Here is a 23,572-nt window from a genome sequence, read left to right on the forward strand (position 1 = left end):
TCTGTTGTATCAAAATAGGCTTCCGAAACAGGCCGTGACGTAAGGCTGCAGCACCAGCAAACGGTGACTGTCCATGTCTGAAGGGTGATCAGGTGCCTCATCTAAATTGTTTTTCAGGGAGCACCATGGCATGGGGGAATCTTAGTTAGAAATTCTCCTTTGGAGAGGTCTGTGCATCCTTCCCTGGGATGCCTAGTGAAGGAATGGCTGGAGCTCCTCAACTGAGATGTTTCCTTTTAATCATGTGGATCTTGGATTCTGGCTGTGAAACCCTTTCTCCTTGTGTGGTGACAAAGGAGGAGTGGCAGTCTTCTCCGCAGGTACAAAGGGGTCCTTCACAGAGCTACCAGCCAGGACATACAGCCTTAATGTGTTTGTGACACATTCATGTCGATTGTGTATCTCAGCTGCTTTATTTTCATCTGTTCAAGGTTTCAGTGTGGAGCTGGACCGCGTGAAGCACCTGCCCTGCTGCAAGACCAAGATGTTTGAAGTGCGCTTCGACCCACAGAGTGCCAACCTGCCGCTGGGAGAGGTAGACGTGCTCCTGCCCATCAAGGTACCTGAGGCATGCTTCCTCGCCCCGCTGTGCCTGTGCACCTCTCGGAGCAGGTGGAGGGTCAGGGACAGCAGCAGATGTCACTAGGGCTCTCAGCTGGATGCTCTGTCCTTGCCTAGGTAGCAGGAGGCCCCACGTTCCACGTCCGCCTCCGTGCCAGCGTGGCCATGCCAGCCCTCTGCATCTCCAGGGACAGACTGGAGTTCCTCACTCTCCAGTGTGGGCAGTGCCAGGAAGAAACTGTCCAGCTCCACAATAAGCTCCAGGTCCCCTGTAACTGGTTCATCACTATAAATGAGCCTGTTAAGAAGGTAAAGCACAGACAATGTGTAACACATAACTTCTCGGTTGGGTTTTCTTTGCCTCTCTTGCCCTTTCTGCCCCTGTGGCTGTGTGAGCACTTGGGCTGCAGCTCGTCTGAGGAAGCTTTGGAGGGTACAGAGCAAGGCTGGCTCACCTGGACCTGGGCATTAGCTGGTGCTTCACTTCTCTGCCGCCTTCCCCTGCTCTTCCTCTTCTGAGGATGGTGCCTCCCCATCTGCCTGCCCTGCCGACATGTTTTCCCTCCAGTTCAGGCCAGGGGTGGCCTTGGCTGGTTTGGCTGTGGGTGCCCTCAGCACCATAACGGTGTCTCAGAGCACTGCAGGGACCAAGGGTCTGTCCTCGCAGACCAAGGAGACCTCACACAACTGGTTTTTGTGCTCAGGTGGACAAACATTGGCCAGCAAGGGTGCGTCAGAAGGTGCCCCAGAAGTTGAAGGCCCAGCCATGTGTGTTTGAGGCACTGCCCTCGGCCGGAACCCTCGCTCCAGGACAGCGATGCAACGTGCGAGTCAGGTTTTCACCCACAGAAGAGGTGAGATGGGCGAGTGTCACCCTCAGGAGGTCTGGCAGGGCAGTGTGGTAATGAGAGCCCAGCACAGGGAGGAGGAGATGGCATCTGCCTCCACAGAGAGCTTTCTGCAAGGCCCGTACCCACTGTGCCTCAGTTTCCCCTGCAGCACACCCTTCTGAGAAGGGTCGGTTGAATTGGCCAAGCAGGCCAATGGCATCCTGGCTTGTGTCAGCACTGGGTGGCCAGCAGGAACAGGGAAGGGATCTGAGCCCTGTGCTTGGCACTGGTGAGGCCGCCCCTCGATGAGTGGGTTCAGTTTTGGGCCCCTCACTCCAAAAAGGCCATTGAGTGACTCGAGCGTGGCCAGAGAAGGGGAACGGAGCTGGGGCAGGGTCTGGAGCACAGGTCTGCTGGGGAGCGGCTGGGGGAACTGGGGGTTTCAGTCTGGAGAAGAGGAGGCTGAGGGGAGACCTCCTGGCCCTCTGCAACTCCCTGCCAGGAGGGGGCAGAGAGGGGGGATGAGTCTCTGGAGCCAAGGCCCCAGCTTCAGGCCCCAAGGGAATGGCCTCAAGCTGCCCAAGGCAGGGTCAGGCTGGCTCTGAGGAAGGATTTCTGTGCAGAAGGGGCTGTTGGGCGTTGGAATGGGCTGCCCAAGGCAGGGGGGGAGTCCCCATCCCTGGGGGTTTTAAGAGCCGAGCTGAGCCAGCGCTGAGGGATCTGGCAGAGTTGGGAACTGTCAGTGCTAGGTTAATGGTTGGACTGGAGGATCAAGGTCTTTTCCAACCTAGACGATTCTGTGTGATTCTGTGAGATGGGCTTTGAAATCCCCCGGGGGAGCTTGCTCAGCATAAGGGCACAGTGGGGTGGCAGTTTCTGGGTGCATGGGGGAAAAACTGCCTGTTTGCCCTTGTCTCCCCCTTGCACGGGCCTGCTTGTGGCTGCAACACCCTGGTGCAGAGCAACTGGCGCGCTCGCAGGGGGTAACCCTGGAAGGGCCAATCTAGGCAAGTCCTGCTGCTGGTATCAGCAGACAAAACAGCCACCAGGCACCTTCCTGGGCACGGCAGGACAGTCACCTGGAGTGGTGTGCTGCCAGCAGTCCCTGTGTCTCTGGCCCAGCCTGCCTGCACGTTCCCAGGCACTCTGGGAGTCAGCTGAAATGATGGGGTGTTCCCAAAGGCAGTTTGCCTGTGGCCACCGTGACATGGAAACTGGCAGTGGTTAAAAGGATGGACACAAGTGCTTCTGTCCTTGGGAACAGTCCTAGGGATGTTTTAATTGCTGTAGAGGTGTAACCATCTTGTGTCTGGCTTTGATCAGAGCCAAACACTGAGCAGAGAAGACGACCCTTATTTCTAGCCAGTGAGAGCTCATCTGCCTCATTCATCGAGCTGATGTTTGCTTGATGCAGCAGTGCCAGGACTGTGTCTGGGCAACATAACCCTCAGGACCTTTCTCATGAGCATCACACTCCCTCATGACTAGGTGAAAACATCTGCATTTTAGATTCATCAGCACCTAAATATCCAGTTACACTTCACACCAGGATTCGTCCCAGTTTCTCAGAGCCAGCATGCAGATGCTGTAGCCCCTGCTGGAAGTAAATATCTGTTTTCCATTCCCCTTAGAGGTACTGGTGACACCCCTGCCCTGGGGCAAGAGTTGAATTTGAAGCCCTGTCACCTGGGACTTCATGGAAGAGCTTTCTGCACTTCTCTCTTTTCAGAAGTCCTACAGAAGCGAGCTGAAGATTAACATTTGCCAGAGCAACCAGCACCTCCAGCTGCAGGTCTCAGGGCATGGGCTGGAGCCACAGCTGGAGTTCAGCCCCCCAGTGCTCGAGCTGGGACCGTTGCTGCCATACAGCTGTGGAGCAGAGGGGACGGTGGTGGTGAAGAACCCATGTGAGTTCCCCATTGAGTTTTACTCACTGGAGTTCGACCAGCAGTACCTTGCTGAGGAGCAGGTGAGAGGGAAGCTCTGGTCCCCATATGCATGCTCCCGTAGCTTCACAGTGCTCCAGCATTCCCAGGTTCATGGCAGGGAGATGGAGACTGTCCCCAGGGCAAAGCCTGGTGGCATTTCAGGGTTAGCCAGTCTGCTGGCAGGCTTGGATAGTCCATGTTGTTAGACACACATCCTGTATATGGCTTCTCTTCCCTACATGCACAGATCCTGCAGATGCTTAAAGACTACGATTGCCACAACACCTTATTGCTGCCTCCACGTGCCCCGGGTGAGAAGCTGCCCCCAGAGGTGCTGGAGTACTATCAGGACCAGAAAAGGCTGCAGGATGAGCAGACAAAGTCCAAGACTGGGGAACCAGCAGGTCAGGACAATGGTGAGGGTTTGGCATTGGCTGTCCTGAGTGTGGACACAGCGGGGAGTCCCGCCCGCACACCCTGAGCTCTCTGTGGGAAGCTCAGGCTTTCAGCAACCACCCATTCCCCAGCTTGGTGGAGGAATTCCAGCATAAAAGTCTGTGGCTTTTAACACATATCCCCTACCAGCTCATATCTGCCTACCATGGACTGGGGAAATAATCATGTTGTCCCCTTGTGTCCCCTAACCACAAAAAATAGGATTTGATGATTTCTTCAGCCAGCAGGACCAGGTCTAATATCACTTGCTATCTTGTATTTGCTCCTTCCCAGCACCAAAAGCACAAACTCAAAATTCCTCTGAGGGCAGAGACAGCCTGTACAGGTTTCTCTTTGGGAAACTTTCCATCTTTTGCATGTGGCCATGCAAAGTGGCAAATGGCAAAGAGAAGATTGCCTGGCCATGTCCATCCTCTTCTTCCCTCCCTATGTCCTTCCTCCTCAGCAAACCTTGAAGATGTCCAGTCTCTGTCAGATCAAGGAAGAAAGTCCTCTGCTGGGATCATTCACACTGTCTCATCCCAGAGCTCATTCATTTCCTCCTCTGTGTTTGATGAACACCAGTCCAACGAGATGAACTCTAAATCTGAGTGCAGAGGAGGAGGAAGGTGTTGAGAAAAGACAGGGGATGGGTAATGTTGCAGACAGGGCAGGGACAAGTGAGAGGCCAGAGAGGTTCTCCCCACTTTTGCCAAATTGGGCACCTTTTCCCCTAGAAGCTGGTGGGATCAGGGTGATGCTGTTCCCTTTCCTAGGCAGGGCAGCATGCTCTCTGTCCTGCGTGACACTGCAAGCCGAGATGGCTTTTGGTGACCTCCTAAGGGCACAGGTGGGAGCTCTTTGCAAATGCTGTTATGGTGAATTCAGAGCCCAGCTACATCTCATGGTGTATCCAGCTTCTGGATAATCACCTGATCTGCAAATGGAGCCTCTCCCTTGGGATGGTGTAAAATGCCCGGTTCTGCCTGACCCCCCCTTACTCAGCAGGGCCTGGGACCAAACTCCCATGTGGACCATGTTGACAGGTCATGGGAGATTTGGCCCCATCAGTTTAGGTATTGCCAAATGCTTGTTCTTTCCTCTTTCTGCCACCCCATTTCCTATACTCTAAAGAGGCACCTTGACCACCATCTAGGGCAGACCCTCATCTGCACAAGCCTAAAGGAGGGGCATGGTGAGACCTCGGTGTGGTGTTGGTTTCAGCAGTCTTTTCTCCCAGGATCTGAGGGGATGGGGAGGATGATCAGGGTCATAGGTAGGCAGGAGGCTGACTTTTCTATCTGGTTCCGCACAGCAGAGGATTGGCAGAGCATTGTCCATAGGGCCATCACCCGCCACCTTGGCCTTGATATCTCTGCAGAGGGGCGCTCAGCCCAAAACTGCAGAGGGATTGTCGTCATCGTCCATGGGGCACCCCTGACAGGTAGGTGAGCCGAGCCCGTGGCTGCAAGGAGGGCGGGGGGAGCAGGAGAGACACATCCTGGTGGGCCGTGGTGCTTGGTTGACCAGTTGAAGGGAAGTGAGGTAAGCCACAGCCCTGCTGGTACATGAAACGGTCCCAGGCCTTCACCAGCTGGGGCAAGTGCTGTGGCTCACCCCGTGTCCACACAGCCAGGTTATCCTTCCCCCCCACAGGGTGGCCGTGTCCCTGTTGCTTGGTGGGAGCACGGTGCCTAGTGCCCAGGTTGCCTCATGGGTGCGGTCCCTCGCCCACACTGACCCCCAGCCTGTGCCCAGATGTTGCCTGAGGCAGCGCCGGCCAGCACAGGGGTGGCGGGACCGGGCTCAAAACAATGTCCTGGCCCAGGGTTGAGGTCACCACAAGGGACAAAGTGCTCAGCTGGGTGTGAGGTGGAGGTGATCCACATGGCTCTAGAGGACAACACTTCCAGCCATGCTCAGCTCCCTCCCTCATGGTCTCCCCTAAAGAGGCACTTGATTTCCCACTGTCCTTGAAACTTTGAAATCCTGTCTGGGGACTTTCTAGAGCCTGTCCCTGAAAATGCTTCATGTGCAAGTGTCACCAAACAGTCTTCCTCTCTCTCAAGGAAAGACAGCGGCAGCGGTTGCCCTGTCCAAATACTACGGCGCTGCCTGCTTGTCCATCGACACCGTGGTGACAGAAGCCATCTCGGACAGGAGCAGCTCAGCAGGGCTGCGTGCCCGGGAGCTGTGTATCGGGGCTGCCATTGAGCAGAGCTGCAAGGAGGCAGAAGGTGCCGGTAAGGAGACACGCTGGACCCAGAGCAGCGCTTCAGAAACCCACCCTGACCATCCACTTCTGCTTGCTCCAGAGAGGGAGTCTGACAGCCCTTAGGTCTCTTAGGGAACATGGGTGCAGCGTGTAGAAATGCAAAGCCATTTCATAAAGCATCTTGTGTTATTAAAAAAAAATAATCTGTTTTAAGGGCTCAGGGAGGGGCACTTTTACTGCCTCTGGGCTTCTCAGCACATACTCCTTCTCCTAGGAATGGTGAAGCACACCTGTATTTTTCTAAGGGTTTTTTAATATTTCCTCAAAGCCGACTCCTCGTGGCCATCAGGCAGAACTGCTGCCCACTTTAACAGGGAAGAAGCCCTCTGAAGCTGCTCATTAAGCACTAGACAACTGCCTTTGAGTGTGGCTTCAGAAACATGAGAGGAAGGGAAGAATAACCTCCCAGAGTTTCAGATGAGACACACTGCGGATGAGCTCTTTTCTCCAGAGGTTTCCCTATACACACTGTCAGGTCATGCAGCTCGTGCATGTGGTGCTGTTCTCCACCTGAGACCAGAGACTTTCAGAAAACCTGGTTGGGCAGTTGGTGCCCCGAGCTCTGCAGGGTGAGGCCAGACCCTGGTTCTGGTGGGGGAAGTTTTGCATTGCTCAGCTTTGACCCTGGTTGGGTTGGGAGCTGGCGGAAGGAAGAAGGGTCTGGTCCCTGGGTGGGGTTATCCCATGCAGAGGATTTAGCTCAGTGGAGATGGGGGATGCAGCTGGGGCAGGGCTGCATGTTACCATCTCCATGTGAGAATGCAGAATGGGCACAAGGTACAGAAATGATGCTCCTGGAGGATGGAGCCTTGGCTTGATCCACAGCAGAGCTACTGTGCAGCATCACCTGCATGCACATTTGTGAGGAGGGGCGCGGAGCTGTGCCTTAAAAATTCTCTGGCTTTAAAATCCAGTATCAGATGGTGTGCTTTACCATGCTAATCAGAGAATCAGGACAGGAGCTGCTTCTAGAGATGGGTGCTGCTAGTGCCTGGCAGGCTGGGGTCAAGGGTCGTGTCCCTGCCAGGGTGCAGGGCTGTGCCTGTTGAGGTGGAAGGTGCCTGCTTGCTCCCCACTGAGCATCTGTCCCCTCCGCAGGTCACAACGCAGAAAGGTCTCTCAGCCTGCAGTTCGGCCCCGAGGCCAAGCGCAGCCTAGACATGAGCCAGTCCAGTTCTGTGGACAAAGTCAGCCTGCAGTCCATCACCTCCCGAGGCCAGGCGAGCGCTGCAGCGGGCAAGAAGAAGACGGATGGCACCACACCCCAATCCCAGAAACAGCATCTGATGGATCTGACAGGCTCCCAGGTGAAGCACAATCTGCACTGGTTAATGCCTGGGACCTTTCTGTTGCCTCTGAGAAGTAAAGGGGCCGCTTCCAGTGTCACCCAGAGCCTGGTGAGGGGGTCTGTAGTGCAGGGAGCCAGCTGGGCAGGCTGGGCATGGCTTGAGGTGGGAATGAAATCCTGTGCTCTGGCAGAAAAGCTCTACAGCATCTCAGCATTTTGTTGGCAAAGTGCAGTCCTGGCTAACATGGCTGCAGCCATGGGCAAAGCTGCAGGATGCTGTGCTGTGGGCTTGCGAGCTTAGGTCTCTGCTGGCCACAGATTCACCCTCCAGTGTGGTCTCCTGGAGCTGCTGGCCTGCAGTTTTGTTCTAGTCTCCTGCTAGTGAGAAACCCCAGCTCCAAGCCCAGCAGCTGGAATTGTTTGGGGATTTCCAGAGTGGTTGATTTTTCTTGTGTTCAACATTGCAAGGCTCATCAAGTTCTCACCTCTCTCCCTTTCCCTGTGTTCCTGTGCAGCAATCGCTGAGCATCAGTGGCAGCACATCAGGAGAGCTGGGCTTTAGGAGCTGCGTGCTGCCCGAGGACCTGCTGGTGGCCATCCTCTCTGACAGGCTGCAGGTACGTGAGGTGGGGGCAAATGGTATGTTCTTGCTACAGAGAGACAGGCAGTGAGGTACAATTCAGAGAGGAGGAGGAGGAGGGCTGTGCCTGCTCTTGGAGGAGTCCTGGGCTGTGTGCAGTGATCCATGGGTGAAGCTGCAGATGCCATAAGTTGGCAGAGCGTGGGGAAAGATCAGAGCTCGTCTGAGCTGCTGCACTTGGAACTGTGATGGCTGATCTCTGACGTCAGGCTTTAGTGACTGGCTGAGAGCCCAATGTGTGCGACAGCTGACTTTCTCTTCCTTTTCGACATTATCTGCAGCTGAGTGACTGCTACCAGGGAGTGGTGTTTGATGGCCTCGAGACCCTCTTTGCACGCAACATGGCGTCTGCTCTCCTCTGCCTGCTCAAAGCTGTCAGAAATCGGCCTTACATCTATTTTGTGAACCTGTTCCAGGATTATGCTTCTTTGAAAGCCAGGGAGATGGCCACAAAAGAGCAGGAAGGTGAGACTCTTCGTCTCCGTAACTCTGAAATCTCTCAAGCCCTCAGCCTTACCCGTGTGTGTCTGGGTTACCAGCAGAACTTGTAAGAGATGTTTTTATTAATCCTTCCACCTTCTGCCTCAGTGTAGCCAGCACTCAGCTCACAGTTGCTTAAAATACAGGAGAGCTGAGGCTTTAAGACTGACCTCAGTCTCTAACATTAAAGCTTGGGCACAAGTGTAAGTTGCTGTGGCTCAATAACTAACCACCAGCCAGCTGTCCACGGCGCTGGGGTGTGTGAGCCAGACAAGGCATGGGAACTCACTGAGCAGCGACAGTTTGGGGGCTTGTCTGAATTTTGAAGCAGGGATGTGAGCTCGCCAGTATCTCCTGGCAGGATGATAGGCTGGGTCGGGACAGAGTTGTGAATCCTGGCAGCTCACCCAGAGCAGCAAGCTCTCATTGCAAGCACTGATGGTTTCTCCTCTGGTCTGTGCTAAAGGACGGGAGCAGGAAGAAGCTGCCAGGAGGGAGAAAGCACATCTCTGGGAGATGGACGAGGACGAGTATGATGCCCTCACTGAGGAGGAAAAAGTTCAGTTTAATAACAGTATCCTGCAAGTCCAGCATGAGAGGAAGAAAAGGTCTGTAAGCCCTCGTATGGGTGCCTCCTCAGGATAGTGTCCCCGAAGGGTTTCCCCTGCTCCAGAGGCCTTGGCTGAGCTCAGAGGGGTTACCAAGGTCAAAAGCATTAATTACCAGCAGTACAAGGATTGCTAGTTCCACCTCCCTGGTTCCCAGCAGAGGAGGCACCTTTGTCCGGTGAGATGAGAATATTTTCATTTTAGTGGTGAGCCCTTTGGCTTGGATTGGCTGCAGGGAGCTGGGCTCTGTGCTTGCCTTGCCACTGTGCTTACAGGTGTCTCTAAGTTAATGATGTTCATTCTCATCTTCTTCATCGCCCTTCTTCTACAAACCAGAGGGGTTGTGGTGTGGGTTGGTGTGAGGCACAGCCGTGCTGGCTCGGTTTAGATCCCAGTCCTGGTGTAGGTGAGGCCCTTGCACTGCTGAGCTCCCAGGGTTTTCCTTACCGTGTGACACCAGCCATAAAGCCGGTGTCCCGTAGTCTCACCTTCAGCTGCAGCAGTGGGTGAGCCTGGGAGAAGCTCTGATCCAGCAAAGCAGCCCTGTTCAGGAGGATAAATAGGATAAGCTTATGCCTCTCAACTCCTGCCTGAAACTTGGGGAGGGACTTGCTTAAAGCAAGCCTGTGTGTCAGCACTTCTTTCAGCCCCAGCTGAAGTTTGTTTCCCTGGGAGGAGATCACTAGGGCTGCTTCAAACTGTGATTTCCAAGACAAGTTTCCCATGGTCATGGCTGGGTTCCAGCAGGAAACCTGGTTGTTCGGAGCCTGTTTTACAGGAGGGCAGTTACTGCAGCCTTTGCTTTCTGATTGATTTGGCTGGTCTCACTAAGGAGCAGGCTGTGCCCAGGGAGAAGGGCTGGACAAGCCAAGTAAGTATCAGTGCAGGGATAAGCAGGTGTTAGTCATTTGTGAGCTGGTTTACACTGGGTTATTGAGAGCTTCAGACTCTAGTGTCGAGCAGTGGTGGATCAGTCTTTGGCAGCATGCTGGAGGTGTCCAGGAGAAGTAGTGCAGCTTAGACCTTGTGACAACAAAGCCTAGATTTGGCTGGCCTTGGAGGTCCCCTCCCACCTTCCCTCACTTTGGACTTCCCAGCCTCTCCAGGTTGAGGGAAGTCCACAGAGCTGGTCTAACAGTTGTGCCTGGCCTCAGGGTCAGTGAATGAAGTGCGGGACCAGCTGGGATTGCATCGAGCCCAGATTTCTGGCGGTGACTCTCAGGGATGTTTTCTGTTTGTCTTGCTGAAGGGAGATGGAGCAGCTGGCTCAAGAGTTTGAGGAAAAGCACCAGCGGGAGCTAGAACGCTTGAGGGAGGAAGAAGAGCTGAAGAAGTCATCTAAGTGGGGCAAGAGAAAGCTTGGAAAAGACAAAGATAATGCTTCAAGGAAGAAAAGCCAGCCTGGAGTCAGGCAGGTGGGTGGTTGTGTTTATAGAGAGGAGTAAAGGCCTGGGGCCCCTCCTGCTGAGCTGCCCCATTCCTGGCGCAGCCAGCAGCCACCCGCAGTGCTGGGGATGAGCACCTGGCCGTCGGTAACACACGGGGCTGTGCCAGTGTTTGACTGTGCTGCTGCTTCACCAAGGGTATTTTCACATGGATTTGTTGGGTAGAGCTGCTCTTCTAGGGTCATGCTGCCTTTGAGTCATGGCTTCACATAACTCCAAGCCCTAGATAGTTTTAGTCCAGCATTTCTCCCCTATCTGTATGTGACTTACACCTCTGAGCCCTGACCTGCCTGGGATGTGGTGTCATTTGCTACCTGTCTGGCAGGAGATACCACCAGGCCTTCTAGGTATTCATTAGCAGCCAGACTTCCCAAAGTGTCAGGCAGACACAGGGATGGATGCTCAGCACACCAGAAACGTGCCCAGAGGACTGCACAGGAGTAAGGAGGTGTCTTAAGTTCCCTGTTTGGGTCGGGGAAGCTGTTCTGTTTCTCAGCTGGTTTGCAGGACTCCTCATGAGTCTGGCACTGGGGAGTTAGTTTCAGTTGAGCTCAACTGGGTACCAGCTGCATTCTGAACTGGGATTTGTAGAACATGTAGCACAGGTCTCAGGTGAGGTGTGGGGTGCTATTGCAAAGATCGCCGCTATCCTACAGCATTTGAGTTCATGCTTTGAAATGCTCCTGGCTTTTTCTTGCTCCTCCTACCCAGAACACGAACGCATCCACCAGCAACACCAGCACATCCATCGGCAACCTGTCCGATGTCACCGAGGGGAGAGAGAAGAAGGGATCTGCAAAGGAGCACCCAGACTCTCTTGCAAGTGACAAGGAAGATAAGAAAAAGCAGAGCGAGGCTCCCCTGACAGATGCCTGCCCAGCAGAGGTTGTCCAACCTGTGGACCCAGAACAGGGGGAAACCAAAACCAAGGCGCAGAATGACAGCGAGAACTTGGCCCTGAGGTTTAAGATCTATGAGGCATCGCAGAAGGATGTCACGCATATTTTGTCATCCTGGGACAGGGCTCAGAGTATCCTGCTGTTCCCTCTGAACCAAGAGGTGGTGCAGCACCAAGTACAAGGCCAGCGCCAGCGTTCATCCAGTCGCAGGAGCCGGAGGGACAGAGAGAAGGAGCGCCAGGAAAGGCTGGAGAAGGAGCGTCTGGAAAAACTGAAGGCTCTTGAGGACTCCAAGTTATCTGGGCTGGAAGGAGAAGGTGCAGAAGGGTCAGCCAGAGGCCAGGACATCGGGGTGCCCTGCTTGGACATCCAGGTGCTGAGCTCTGCAGATGTGACGAGGGCGATCCTGGAGAGTGGCAAGCTGCCAGCGGCAGAGCAGGTAAAGCCCTGTGAGGCTCAAATGCTGAGCCTGCCGTGGTCTGGGCCCTGGTGCATTGTGTCCCGACAGGTGACAACAGCACAGAGCCTTGTCCAGGCCACTGATGATGTTCCACAATGGCTTCACAGCAGCCGCGTGGCTGGGGAAGTTCTTGCCATCCCTCAGATGGGTGGGAAGAGGGAGGGCTCTCTGTTCGAACATCCTTTCTGTTTGGAGAGTTTCCCGGTCTAGAAATCATTAAAAATGGTCCCAGGGCAGGGCAGCTCCTGGTCATTGTTTCCTTCAGCCGAGTCACTCAGAGTTGAGATTTCTCTCTAGGTCCCACTTGTAGGTCCTGGCACTGCTCTGGAGCCTGCCCACTCTGCTGGTTGTAAAAAGGCACTGTACTCCATCTACATAAAAAAGCCCATTGCCAAAAGCTCAGTGCCTTTCAGGGATTGTGAGGATGAAGGTGACAAGAGTATAAACAGGGTTTTCTCTTATGCTTTAGATCCTGGATGACCTGGGACTGGGTCCCTCGGGGCCTCCCATTCCACCTACTGCTTTCTACTCTGTGATCCACTACCCGGAGAAGCGGATGGTCCCTGCAGCAGGAGAAGCCCTCGAGCACTTCACCTTTGTTGTGCCAGGAGGTGCCACTGCAGAAGAAGGAAAGGACACCAGAAGTCTCTTGGATGTCCCTGTTGTGCCTACAGTGAAGGTGCCAGGGCAGGGGCTGGGCTGGATGGGGGCATGAGGGGCAGGTGGGGTGGAAAAGGATCACTGTGGAAGGGAAGTGAAGGAAGGGAAGTGAAGACCTGACGGGGCCCTGTGTCTGCAGGCATCCCTCCTGTGTTTAAAAGAGACAGCTCTGCTTGAGATATAGGGCAGCTCTGTAAGATGAGAGAGAAAAAATCAGCTGAAAACCTTCAACTTCCCTTGAGGAGAGGGTCCTGGCAAGGAGGGGTGTTGTAGGCAAAACAAAGTCCTTTAAGGAAGACCAAGTCCATGGGCAGAGGTGGTTGGTGGTTATTCTCTCTCCTGTCTGTTAACAAACCTGCAGCTTTCTTTCCAGGAAGGGGATGTCTCAGGGCAGGTCTCACCTCTCTCCCTTTCCTCTCTGCCTTGGTGTGAAGGTGTCAGAGGAGCAGGTCACGCCAAGCAGGGGCCAGACGGGGAAGGAGAAAGCCGTGGACAGACAGGAGGCTGTGAGGGAGAAGCGGAGCTCCAACCGGGGCAGGAGAGGTCTCCAGGTGCCGGGCACGGGAGCACACAAACGGCCCCAGGAGGTGCACCAAAGTGACGTGGACATGGTCCCATCCCCGGGGAGATCCGTCAGGTGAGCTGTGAGAGAGGAGGTGATCCCTCTGCTTCCCGTCCATCTTGTCAAATGGGGTCCATCATCCCCAGCTCTGTAGGGACCGTCTGCCAGTGCTTCCATGGGAAGGCAAGTCCGTGAGCCTCCTCCTTCTCCCATTTGCTTGTTAGCAATGTCTGAAGCCTCTTCTTTCATTGCCAGGCTGAGCAGCTGCCGGTGGATAGTGCCTGCCCACGGTGAGGTGGAACTGAAGGTCCAATTCAACTCCACAGTGCCAGGGCAGTTTGACCAGACGCTGCATTTTGAGGTGCTGGGGACAAACCGCCTGTACCAGGTGCACTGCAGGGGTACCTGCCTGTATCCCACCATCAGCCAGGACCCACGGTAAGGCTGGGGCATGAGAGCCTCCCACACTGCTCCCCCCCTGCACTCAGAGCCAGGGCTGCCCCTTGTGTCCCAGTGACCTTCTGGCTCAGGCAGAGCATGCTGCCTGAGCCGCCCAGCATCTCTTCCTGTGCTTGGAGCTGGGAATCAGTACTGATACCTCAGTCACTAATGAGGGTTATGGCTTTCTGACCAGGTTTTCTACTTAGAGCATCTCACAGCTCCTCATTCCACATTTTCTCTGCCCAGGCTGGTGTTTTCTCGCTGGAGGAAGAGCAAGGCGGATGATGACATCGTCTTCAAGCAGTATGTCATGAACACGGGCGTATTCCACTTCGGACCGCTGCTGTGTGGGAAGTCAAGAGACTGGTACGTGTTCCCCGCTCTGAGCAAGCATCCTGATGCGCTACCTGCGTGGAGTGAGACATTGGGATGGGATCTCCAGGGCCTTGGGCTTTCATGGCCATGCTCAGAGACACAGTCCCAGGGGCACAACTCAGGGCAGGCCCAGGCAGAGACCTGGGAGCTGCATGGGGTTGAAGGGCCAGGGATGTGTGAATGTGAGCAGATAAGAGGCACAGGAGTCTTGGAGGATCTGGGGAGAGATGGAGCTGATCTTCCTACCTCGGGGGTGCCTTGGTGGCCAGAGCCACGTGCTGCTTCCAGCCTGAAGGTGACCTGGGGCAACTTCTATTCTCCCTCCAAACCTCAGCTTCACCACCTATGAAATGAACACTGTGGTGTTTTTTAAGTGCTTTGAGCTCTATGGGTAGACTGAATGAGCAATTACTCTGCTGATGGTTTTGTAAACCATTTGTTAATCTGTAAAATTATTAAGCCTTTATGATTTGACCTGCCAGTATGAGGAGGGAGGTGCGGTACCTGAAAAGGAATAAAAATGAGGATTTACATTTTCCTGATCCTCACTGCTGGATAACATCTGCCTAAAAGAGTGGTCATTGTGATTGCTGGCATATTTTTATTTTTAACATTGTGGGATTTTTGTTGGTTTTATTTTTTTAATTAGAAATTAAGTTCTTATCTTCATGGGAGTTCTGGAATGTTAGAGGTATTTTGACAACCCAAGGAAATTAAATCAAAACAGTTTAATAAAAGAGAATCTTTAGCCAGGCTGATGAATGGTCTCAAGTTTCTGTTTGCATTTTTAACTCTTTAACTTCAAATTCTGTTCCACACTTGAGAGAAGGGACACTTTTTAAATTTAGCATTTCTGTTGGGAATTAATCTTTTCTATTTCCTCCCCTCAGACTTCGAGCTAACCCATGAAAGACAAGGCAGTCTCATGACTTTTTTGAAAGTGATAAGCTAAACTATTTTTAAAACCTCTTTTGAAAAACATTTCTTTATGATACTATGCAGGGAAGGAAACCCAGCAAAGAAGGGGGAAGAACCCATATGCCTGGCGTGCTTTTATTTTTCCAGGCACCTCTGAATGTAGATTTCATAAAATGTTCTTTAAGTGGCCTGTGCGTCCTCACGCTTCTGGGGTGGAGGCACCAAGTATGGGGGTGGACGTCAAATTAATGCAAGGCTGAGCATACATACCATGCAGTATGCCCCTGAAAGCAGTCCTTTTTCTTAGCCTGTGATCCTCCAGTGCAGCCTCCCGCTGCTGGGACACGGTGCTCTCCTCGAGGTGTGATAAAGGCAACGGTCTCCTCTGCAGCCTTTTCCCTTTTTGCGGACAGGTACAAGGCGAAGCACTTTCCCAGCAACTGTGAGAAGATAACCATCCGCAACGTCACCCTCTTGGAAGCAGAGGTGCACTTCTCCTTTGAGCATGATCTCAAAGCAGACACATTCCTTCTAGACCCTCCCAGCATGAGGCTGAAGGCTAACGAGAAGCAGGTAGGAGATGGGCAAGGAGGGTGGACACTGCTTGAAGTGCCCAGGAGCTGTTCCTCCTGCTCACTGAATGCTCTTCTGTATTTCTTTTTGTGGGGACGGGGCTAGGAGCTGAGCATTTGGGCGTACCCCACTTCAGCTGGCCTTGTGGAAGACAACCTCATCTGCCACATTAAGGGGAACCCAGAGCCAGTGACCTTCCGCTTGTGCTGCCAGGGGGTGCAGGTGGAGCTGGGGGTCAGCCCCAAGCAGGTGCATTTCGACAAGCTGCTTCTGCACAGGTCAGTCCTCCCGTGGCCACGCTGCCGGGACGAGAGCTGGCAGTGAGCTCCCTGACAGCTTCTCTTGCTGGCTGTGTAGCCGCTCCGATTGGAGTCTGGGCCCACATTCCTCTTTCCCCCAGCAGTTCCTGGTCTGTTGCTCACTGTTCCGTGCTGGCTTGGGTGTCCCATGGCAGTCGCAAGCTCTGTAGCCCCCAGCAATGCTGCTGATGGGCGTCCTGATGATGCATTTGTATCTTGTCTGCTGGTTCTGAGAGTGTCCATTAGCTGCTCCTGATCTCCCTTCTCTTGGTTACACTTTTAGCACCCAGCTCTCCTCTGGGACCTCACCTTGGAGACTTGTGACAAAGAGAAAGCATTTAACTGTGGTTTCAGACACTAGATAGGGCTTCTCCAAGTTGCATTCCACTGCAAGGCTATCAGGACTGTCAAGCAGCTGGTGCTGAGTATCTTCCTGTCTCCGCAGGAGGGACAGCAAGATCCTGGTCCTGCAAAACCGCACCCCACTGCCTGTGGCCTGGCGTCTCAGTGGGCTGGAAAACCTCGGTGAAGACTTCTCTGTGTCACAAGAGGAGGGCATCGTTGGTCCCCACACGGAGTTTGGCGTGCATCTGTATTTCAAGGCCACACAGGCTCTCAGCATTAAGAAGACGATCCGACTGGAGGTGAGGGGGACTGTGCCCACCCTGGCAGAGCAGAGTAGAGAGATCAGCCCAGTGCTCTTCGGGGTAGGGACTGTGCTTGAAGGGTACCCTGCAAAGAGGCCAAAGGATGAGCCTTCATGAGATTCCTTTCTATGGGCATTGCCGGGGGGGCAGTCCCTCAGCAGCAAGGGACTCTCACTGCAGGACAATGTTGTGGAAACTAAGTGTCTGCTGGGGTGCTCTTGTAGGTGAGCTTCATGGGGCAAGTATGCTGTGGAGTCAGGAAGGGATGCACCTGACGGGCATAAGGGTGCTCTGAGACCAACTTCTGCTGCCTCAGAGGGGGTTTGCCAGAACACATGGTGCGTGCCTGAGCATCCACATCACCCCAGTTAACCAGGCACGGGCACTGCGGGGCTTACGCCTGGGTTACGAGGCTGTGCGCCGAGCCCATGCTACAACCACCTTGCTGCTGTGTGTGGTTGAATGCTGTCCTTTGGTTGTACAGACTTTGTCACGCTCCCTGCACCCATCGTGGAGTCCTTCTGGGGCACTTAATTCAGAGCAACATGCTCTTGCCCTGGGATTTTGTTCCCCGTGGTTTAGGGGCTGCATTTCAGTGAGGATGATGAGTGATTGAAGAGTTGATTGTCAATGCCACCTGTCTGGGACACCTCATGCTTCTTGTGGTTGTTTTGCGTCACTGTGCTTCCCAGGGTGCTTTAGCAGCAGCGTTCCCTGCTGTAGGAGTGCACAGTGGGGCTGACAGGGCTTCTTACTGCAGCAGAATCCTGCTGGGTCAGCCCATGAGGTGAACAGGTTAGGAAGGCTTGGGAGTCCACAAGTGCTTGTCAAGTAGGGGAGACCATGGTCGAAGCAGCCAACAGAGACAAGGACTCCTGTGTTGTCCACCAAAAGAATTTGAGAATGGTCTAAGGGGTGTTTGTTTCTTGCTGCCTCAGGTTTCAGATGCAGAAAATGTGCTGGGAATTGTTCAGGTTGAAAATATCCAAATCCTTGCGGAGGGCTATGATGTTGCTCTGAGCATCAACATTTCTAAAGGTCAGTGGATGCCCCCAGACCAAAGTAGTCCAGGTGCATTGCATTGTCTTGTCAGGTGGACAACCAAAGCCACCTGGCCTAGCCTGGCATGGCATGGCATGGCATGGGACGGGATGGGTTAGCATGGCATAGAAGTGTGCCACAGATACGTAAAGCACATATCCTGCATGCTGCGAGGAATGAAGCACTGTCAGGGCACAGACACTCTCTCACTTCCCAGCTTTGAGGTGTGCGACCTCCTGAACAGATTGACTTGGGGGCTCTGAAATGTATCTTGTCACTTGGTGTAGTCTGCAGCAGCTCAGAAATAATCACCGTTTCTTACCTGGCTCTGGGGGTTTCCTGCAGGTGCAGATGGCAGTGTGGATTTTGGAATCCTTAAGGTCCTGGATGAGACAAAGCAAGTGCTGACTCTGAAGAACAAAGGGAAGTACGAAATTGCATACAGGTGAGTCTGTGAATGCATGGTGCCACCATCTGCCCAGGCCTGCATTCTTCTTCTGTCCATGGCTAGAACCTTTTCCCATGCTGGCTACCTCCTGGCCTGGGTAAATACAAAGCCTGGGCTCTCAGATCTCAAATATTTTAATAGAGAATCCAACCACACACCAGCAGTTCTTCACAGCTCAGCAGGAAGCAGAAAGTGAGATGGGGAAATTTAAGCCACTCACTGCTGAAATTCATTGCCTTCCTTTGGGGGTCAGCTCCTTTCTTTATGACACTCTAAAGAAGGGAGTGAAAAAATTCAGTGTCGAGTTTAGCTTGCAGCACTGGTGGTTGTGCTCTGTGTCAGGATCTGAGATTCCCCAAGCACAGCTGGACTCTTTCCCTTTTGTCTTTTTTATGGTCCTATGCAAAGTCCCGGCTGTGCTGGTGGACTTTTAACTGCAGAGATCTCTGTTCCTTCCCTTTCTCCCCAGTTTCAAGCTGGAAACTGCAGATACCAACATACCTGACTTGGCATCCCACTTCACTGTCCAGCCACAGAAGGGCGTGCTGACTGTCTCCAAGCACCTTGTGCAGGTCCAGCTGCTCTTCCACCCCAAGCTGGAAATGGATATCAAGGACAAACCCATCCTGCACTGCCAGGTGAGCGGCCTGGGCCAGGCAGTGCTAGCACACCATGTCTTGGGAGTGTAAGCAGGACACGTGCCTTCTGGGTTTAGCTGGGGCATCGTCTCTCTTACATATACAACAAAGTCTTTCAGAAAGCATTTGTGACATTTCCTAAGTGGAGCTGAAAATCTGGCTCTGGAGGAGGCATTTAAACAGGGAGAGTGAGCTGTTGAGGACCAGGGATGGGGTCAGGAGACAGAGAGGCTGTCTGCTGTATTTACCAACCCCTCCTCTGGTTGCAGGTGATTGAGCCCAGCATCTGTGAGGAAGGCGAAACCATCGCCATCATCCCAGTGAGGGTGTCAGCAACAGCTGTGTTCAGCAAGTACAGCATTTACCCTGCCTCATTCATCAACTTTGGTGCTCTGGTGACTGGCAGCAGAAAAACCTGCACCTTCATGATGGAGAACAAAGGCGTCCTTGACTTCAAGTTCCTCATCTACAGAGCAGATCGGGATGCAGCTGTGTCGCCAAGGAAAAGGTGAGAGAAAACCTGCACCACCCTGCCTGCCTGAGTAGACACCACAGCATGGCTGGTGTGTGACAGGCAGCCAGGACACCTGGGTTATTGTCCATCTGCATCGCTGGCTTGTGAACAGGGAGCAGAAAAATGCCTCGGTATCCCCCTGTGCAGGACAAAGCTGGGGATGAAGCTGATCTATCCATAAGCTACAGCACTAGGCGGTGCAGGCAGCCCTCTGGGGGCGGGAGGGCTTTGCTCCATGGGGAGGAAGGCCAGCTTTGGCCCCAGAGAAAGGCAGGTGGAGCTCAGCACCATGTTCTCTGCTTTCTCCTCTCAGTGCACATCGAAGGAAATCTGCCGGCTCCCATGAGAGTGAGAACTTAAACAAAATGACTCCCTCGGTCGAGCAAAGCAAGCACTCACTGCAGAAGGATGCAAACCCCTTTATGCAGGTGGGTGGCTCCTGTTCCCTAAGGCATGCCGCTGCTGGTGGTGTGGAGGATGCTGCTGTGCCCAGGCTGGGGTCTCATCACCCCCCAGGGGGGTGATGGGACACGGTCCGTGTGATGGAGGTCTGTCACCTCCCCACCACAGGCAGAGGCAGGAGCTGCTCAGTCCCACTGACAGTCCCGTGCTCTGTCTCAGACCTGGAGTTACGGGGTCGAGAGAGGGGAGCAGGTTCTGTGTGTGGTAGCTGCCAGCCAAAATATGTCTGTGAATACCACAAGGGTGGAACATCCCTGTCTGAACTCCCAGTCCATAGATATCAGATGACCTTTCTTTTTCTCTTTCCCAGTCCCCTCTCTCCCATCATTCCTCACAGTTATTTCTGCTCTCCTGTTTTATCACTGGAGGTTGAAGGATCCCAGCTACCACCTTCACCCTTAACACCCAAACTCCTTTCTCTGTGCTACTCAGGACAGGCCCACAGCTCATCCTGGCTGGTTCATCTCATTCTGGGGCTGCCTTTGGGCCATGGAGTCATCTCCTCCTCCCCTGGGACTAGTTTCTTGGGCCTGGCTAAAGGCCAAGGAGTGACATATTCCTTGCTGAGGGGGTGCTCAGGGCAGGGCTGATAGACATCAGCCTCTCCTGGGACTCTCTGCAGGCTCGCTTCACGCTAGGCATGTTCACGGTGTACCCTGGCTCTGGCTCCATTCCTCCTGGGGGCCAGCAGGTGATCACAGTGGATTGCTACGCAAAGGGACCAGGGACATGCAAGGAGCATCTGTCCATCGATATCAGCGACAGAGACCCCAAGGACAATCCCCTTGGCATCCCCTATACGCTGTTTGCCGAGTCCTGCTTCCCAGGTACGCCCTGTCCACAGGTTCTCACGGCCAGACCTGCTGCTGATCAGCACCTAAACTTCCTGCTTGGATAGAGAGGCACCCCAACCCTGAAGTCCCATCTTAAAATCCTCAGAGGTTCCAGTCCTTTTCAAGTTGGCCAGTGGGGAGAGTCTGGGAGGGATGCATGAAAGGGTGAAAGGAAAGCGATGCCTTCTAAGACTGAGGGTGACTGAGTTCCATCCTCACAGCCAACCCCCTCAGCCAAGGTTGGGTTTTTCAGTGACCTGGCCAGAAAGAGCTTATCAAGGCTTCTGAGAGGCCAGCGGGGTCCAGGTAAATTCCGCAGGAAGGCTTCTCCATCCTCAGCCCTCCCTCTGGTCTGCTTGTAGCATTTGTGGTTGACAATGTAGAGTCCATCTTTGAGGAGCATCGAATCTGCAGCAACATCAACCTCTGCCACATCCTCCAGACAGTGCAAGACAAGGGTGTGTTCATCACAGATGAGAACAAATTTATCTTCACTGATGTTCTGGTTGGGCACCGGGCCACAGCTCGCTTCAAGATCCGCAATGTGGACAAAGTGCCCTGTGATGTGGTCCTCTCCATCAAACCCATCCGCGGGCAGGTAAGGTCAAGAGAGCGAGGTGACTGGTGCTCTCTGAAGGCTGGGGGATAGCCTGCCTCGTCCCACAGATTCCTGGCTTCCTCCTGCCTGGACTAGCCCACCTCCGTGCAGGTCAAACTGCAGGGGAGAGCAGCAGTGCTGGGGTGACTGTTGGGTTGAATTCAGCATGTCTCAAGCAAGGTTTTGGCTCACCGCTCTGGTTGGGAGACTTGAACCCTCCTGAGTATCTCTTGAAAGCACACTCAGAGGGGGACTTTTACTGGGCTGATGTGCCAGGGCTCAAAGCAGCCTGTTTGCTCATGCTCCCTGGTCTTTTCCTTCTCTTTAGAGGCCAATTCTAGGTTATTTGCAGGGTTTTCCATGCAGCCCCCACCTCCCAGGGGTGCTGGGGTGGCTGCCCAGATTGCCTTTATGGCAGCTCCCTGTGCAAGGTCAGCACCAATTTAGAGTCGCCCCCTGGGATGGAAGGAGCCCACCCAGGGAAGAAGACACGCTGTCGAGGCTGTTCCCACGATGCACAGATGAACAAGACTGCATCACATTGAAGGATGTTTCCTCCTAACACCGCTCTGTGTGTTCCCCCAAGCTTAACAGCCACATTAGTGACATTTTCAAGGTGGATCCTGTTTGGATGTGTGTGCCCAGCCACTCCCACGCCTTTGCCACGGTGACCTTCACTCCGCAAACAATGCAGAACTACCAGTGCACTTTTGAGGCTTCCCTTGATGCCCAGGCAAGGTAACTCACCCTGGGAAACCTTGGGGGTGACCTTTCTAATAGCTGCCTCTCCTCTGGGAGCACCAAAGGCCCTCGTTAACCCTAACGCTTTCAGTAGGCCTAGGCAGGGTGCTTAGCATTAGATCCTATAGGAAGCAGTAACTACTAGACACAGCAGAGCAGAAAAGTAAGAGTCTTAGTTTAGCCTGTGGGAGTAACTGTGAGGACAGTGTAATATTAGGTAGCAAACTGGAAGTTACTGAATCAGAAAAAAATGGAGATGTGCAACAGCTGAGCTGGGGCTCTCCGAGGCCAGAGGATTAGATGAAGTGGCTTCTGTGCCAGCAAGTCAGCAGGCATTATATCCTCCTTATTTATGTTAAAATGAGATGATCCTATAAGACTGCTGGGGCTATATTAAGATAATTGATGTTAAAGGAGCAATTGGACCCTTTATAAAAGAGGAACCCAATTCCTCTGTCCTGGGACCCATGTACCGGTGCTCTGACCTGCTTTTCCCCAGCCCTTTAGTTGCTGAACTGGGATGAGATAAGTCAGCTTTCTGCCATAACAAGCAATTTCTTTTTTAGTGTCCTTGAAAATAATCTTTACTGATGGTGTTACTTATTTTTCCTTTCTTGCTTTTATACTGTTTCCATGCTCTGCTTGTGCTTTTTGCATATGTATCTCATCACCAATGCCAGCAAATTTGCCACATCTCATCTGTTGCCTCATTATTTACATGCTGTGCTGTATGATTCGATGAAGTGAAATGATATTTAACTGTTACTCTGGAAGGCTCTGGTTCTTCAGAGCAGATTCCTCTTGTGAATGGCCTTGATAGGACTGGGAGGAGAGGGGTGAGGGAGAGCTGTGTCATGGGGTACAGGAGCACCAGCCAGGGAAAACACAGTGGGCAGCACTTGCTTCATTGCTTACAGAGTGGGGAATGGGTTAGTACCAGCCCTAATGATTTCTGCCTCTCCTGCAGCCCTGCAGCAGTTAAAGCCCAGAGCCTGACCTTCAATATCAGTGGGGATGGGAATCTGCCTCGGGTGACAGTCGTGCGTCCAGTCCTTCACAATAAGAGCGGGAACCCTCTGCTGCTCTTTAAGAAGCTATTGCTGGGTGATTCAGAAAACCTCCCCCTGGTCCTTCATAACGGTGGCATCGTACCTGTCCAGGTGAGGACTGGCTCAGGGGGTGCTCTGGTCTGGGAAGGTTCCAGAAAACATGGGAGAATGACTGATTTCTACTTTGCAGGAAGGGAGTTCCTCTTGGAAATGTGTTTTTTTCTGACTCATCTGTCCTTTTCAGTTAAACACAACACAAGAAAGTTGGTGGAGTACTTTTCCCCCATCTCCTTTCTCATGTTTTTCTTCTCACCTGGGCACATGTGATGTCCTAGTTACATTAGATTGTATTTGATCCCATTTTACTACATTTGAATTAAACACTCTTGTAGTTTAATTCTGCTCCTTACTTTAAGTTTTCTGTCCTGTTTGCTTATAATTATATTCCAGTGCCTCTGAACATTTTTTTCCTGTCTGATTTTACTTAACCTTTGTGCTAAGAGCTGTGTTTGAAGCAGGGAAGCGTGCTGGGTTCCCCATGCTGGACCAGCAGCGGTGTGGTGTCAATCCACATGCCATCCTGTACCCACACCAGTGGGGTTGTGCTCTGTATTCCCTTTTCTTAGTTGATGATAGACCTGTTGGATGAAGGGGGAGTTTTCTTCTTGAAAGCCAGGTCCACCACACACTGCATCTACCAAGCTGCAGGCATGGAGGAGGACGCTTCTGGGGAAGGTAAATTCAATAGCCATCAAGTGTGGTCAGTCACTGGGAAGATGTGTGCCCTGCTCTGGCCTTGGCCAAGCAGCAGCTAGATGTTAGACACAGTTTCTTTCTGGCGCTCTCTGTACCCCTATATTTCAAGTGGACGCTTTGTAGGGTTTCCTCCTAACAAGTTGTAGGAAGTTTTTGTGTTCTTCTGAA

The 23,572-nt window shown here is 53.1% G+C and overlaps 1 protein-coding gene across 1 annotated transcript in view; it reads left to right on the top strand.

The window, feature by feature from the left end:
- The window catches only part of LOC113484652 (hydrocephalus-inducing protein homolog), a 159,441-nt gene that overhangs the window by 116,137 nt on the left and 19,732 nt on the right, over positions 1 to 23,572 (top strand). Inside the window, 32 exon segments of the mRNA XM_026857119.1 lie at positions 432 to 559; positions 679 to 870; positions 1,266 to 1,415; positions 3,121 to 3,360; positions 3,567 to 3,735; positions 4,221 to 4,365; positions 4,367 to 4,407; positions 5,031 to 5,198; positions 5,824 to 5,997; positions 7,128 to 7,336; positions 7,785 to 7,934; positions 8,239 to 8,422; positions 8,904 to 9,045; positions 10,295 to 10,460; positions 11,202 to 11,828; positions 12,319 to 12,528; positions 12,944 to 13,146; positions 13,327 to 13,509; positions 13,759 to 13,878; positions 15,219 to 15,378; positions 15,484 to 15,656; positions 16,123 to 16,321; positions 17,263 to 17,362; positions 17,711 to 17,810; positions 18,283 to 18,451; positions 18,721 to 18,959; positions 19,279 to 19,393; positions 20,050 to 20,254; positions 20,623 to 20,858; positions 21,445 to 21,596; positions 22,567 to 22,759; positions 23,275 to 23,383. Of these exon segments, the coding sequence (XP_026712920.1) occupies positions 432 to 559; positions 679 to 870; positions 1,266 to 1,415; positions 3,121 to 3,360; positions 3,567 to 3,735; positions 4,221 to 4,365; positions 4,367 to 4,407; positions 5,031 to 5,198; positions 5,824 to 5,997; positions 7,128 to 7,336; positions 7,785 to 7,934; positions 8,239 to 8,422; positions 8,904 to 9,045; positions 10,295 to 10,460; positions 11,202 to 11,828; positions 12,319 to 12,528; positions 12,944 to 13,146; positions 13,327 to 13,509; positions 13,759 to 13,878; positions 15,219 to 15,378; positions 15,484 to 15,656; positions 16,123 to 16,321; positions 17,263 to 17,362; positions 17,711 to 17,810; positions 18,283 to 18,451; positions 18,721 to 18,959; positions 19,279 to 19,393; positions 20,050 to 20,254; positions 20,623 to 20,858; positions 21,445 to 21,596; positions 22,567 to 22,759; positions 23,275 to 23,383 (5,751 nt within the window).

This window comes from Athene cunicularia, assembly GCF_003259725.1.
Source record: "Athene cunicularia isolate RWA chromosome 11 unlocalized genomic scaffold, athCun1 chr11_part3, whole genome shotgun sequence".
Lineage (NCBI taxonomy): Eukaryota > Metazoa > Chordata > Aves > Strigiformes > Strigidae > Athene > Athene cunicularia.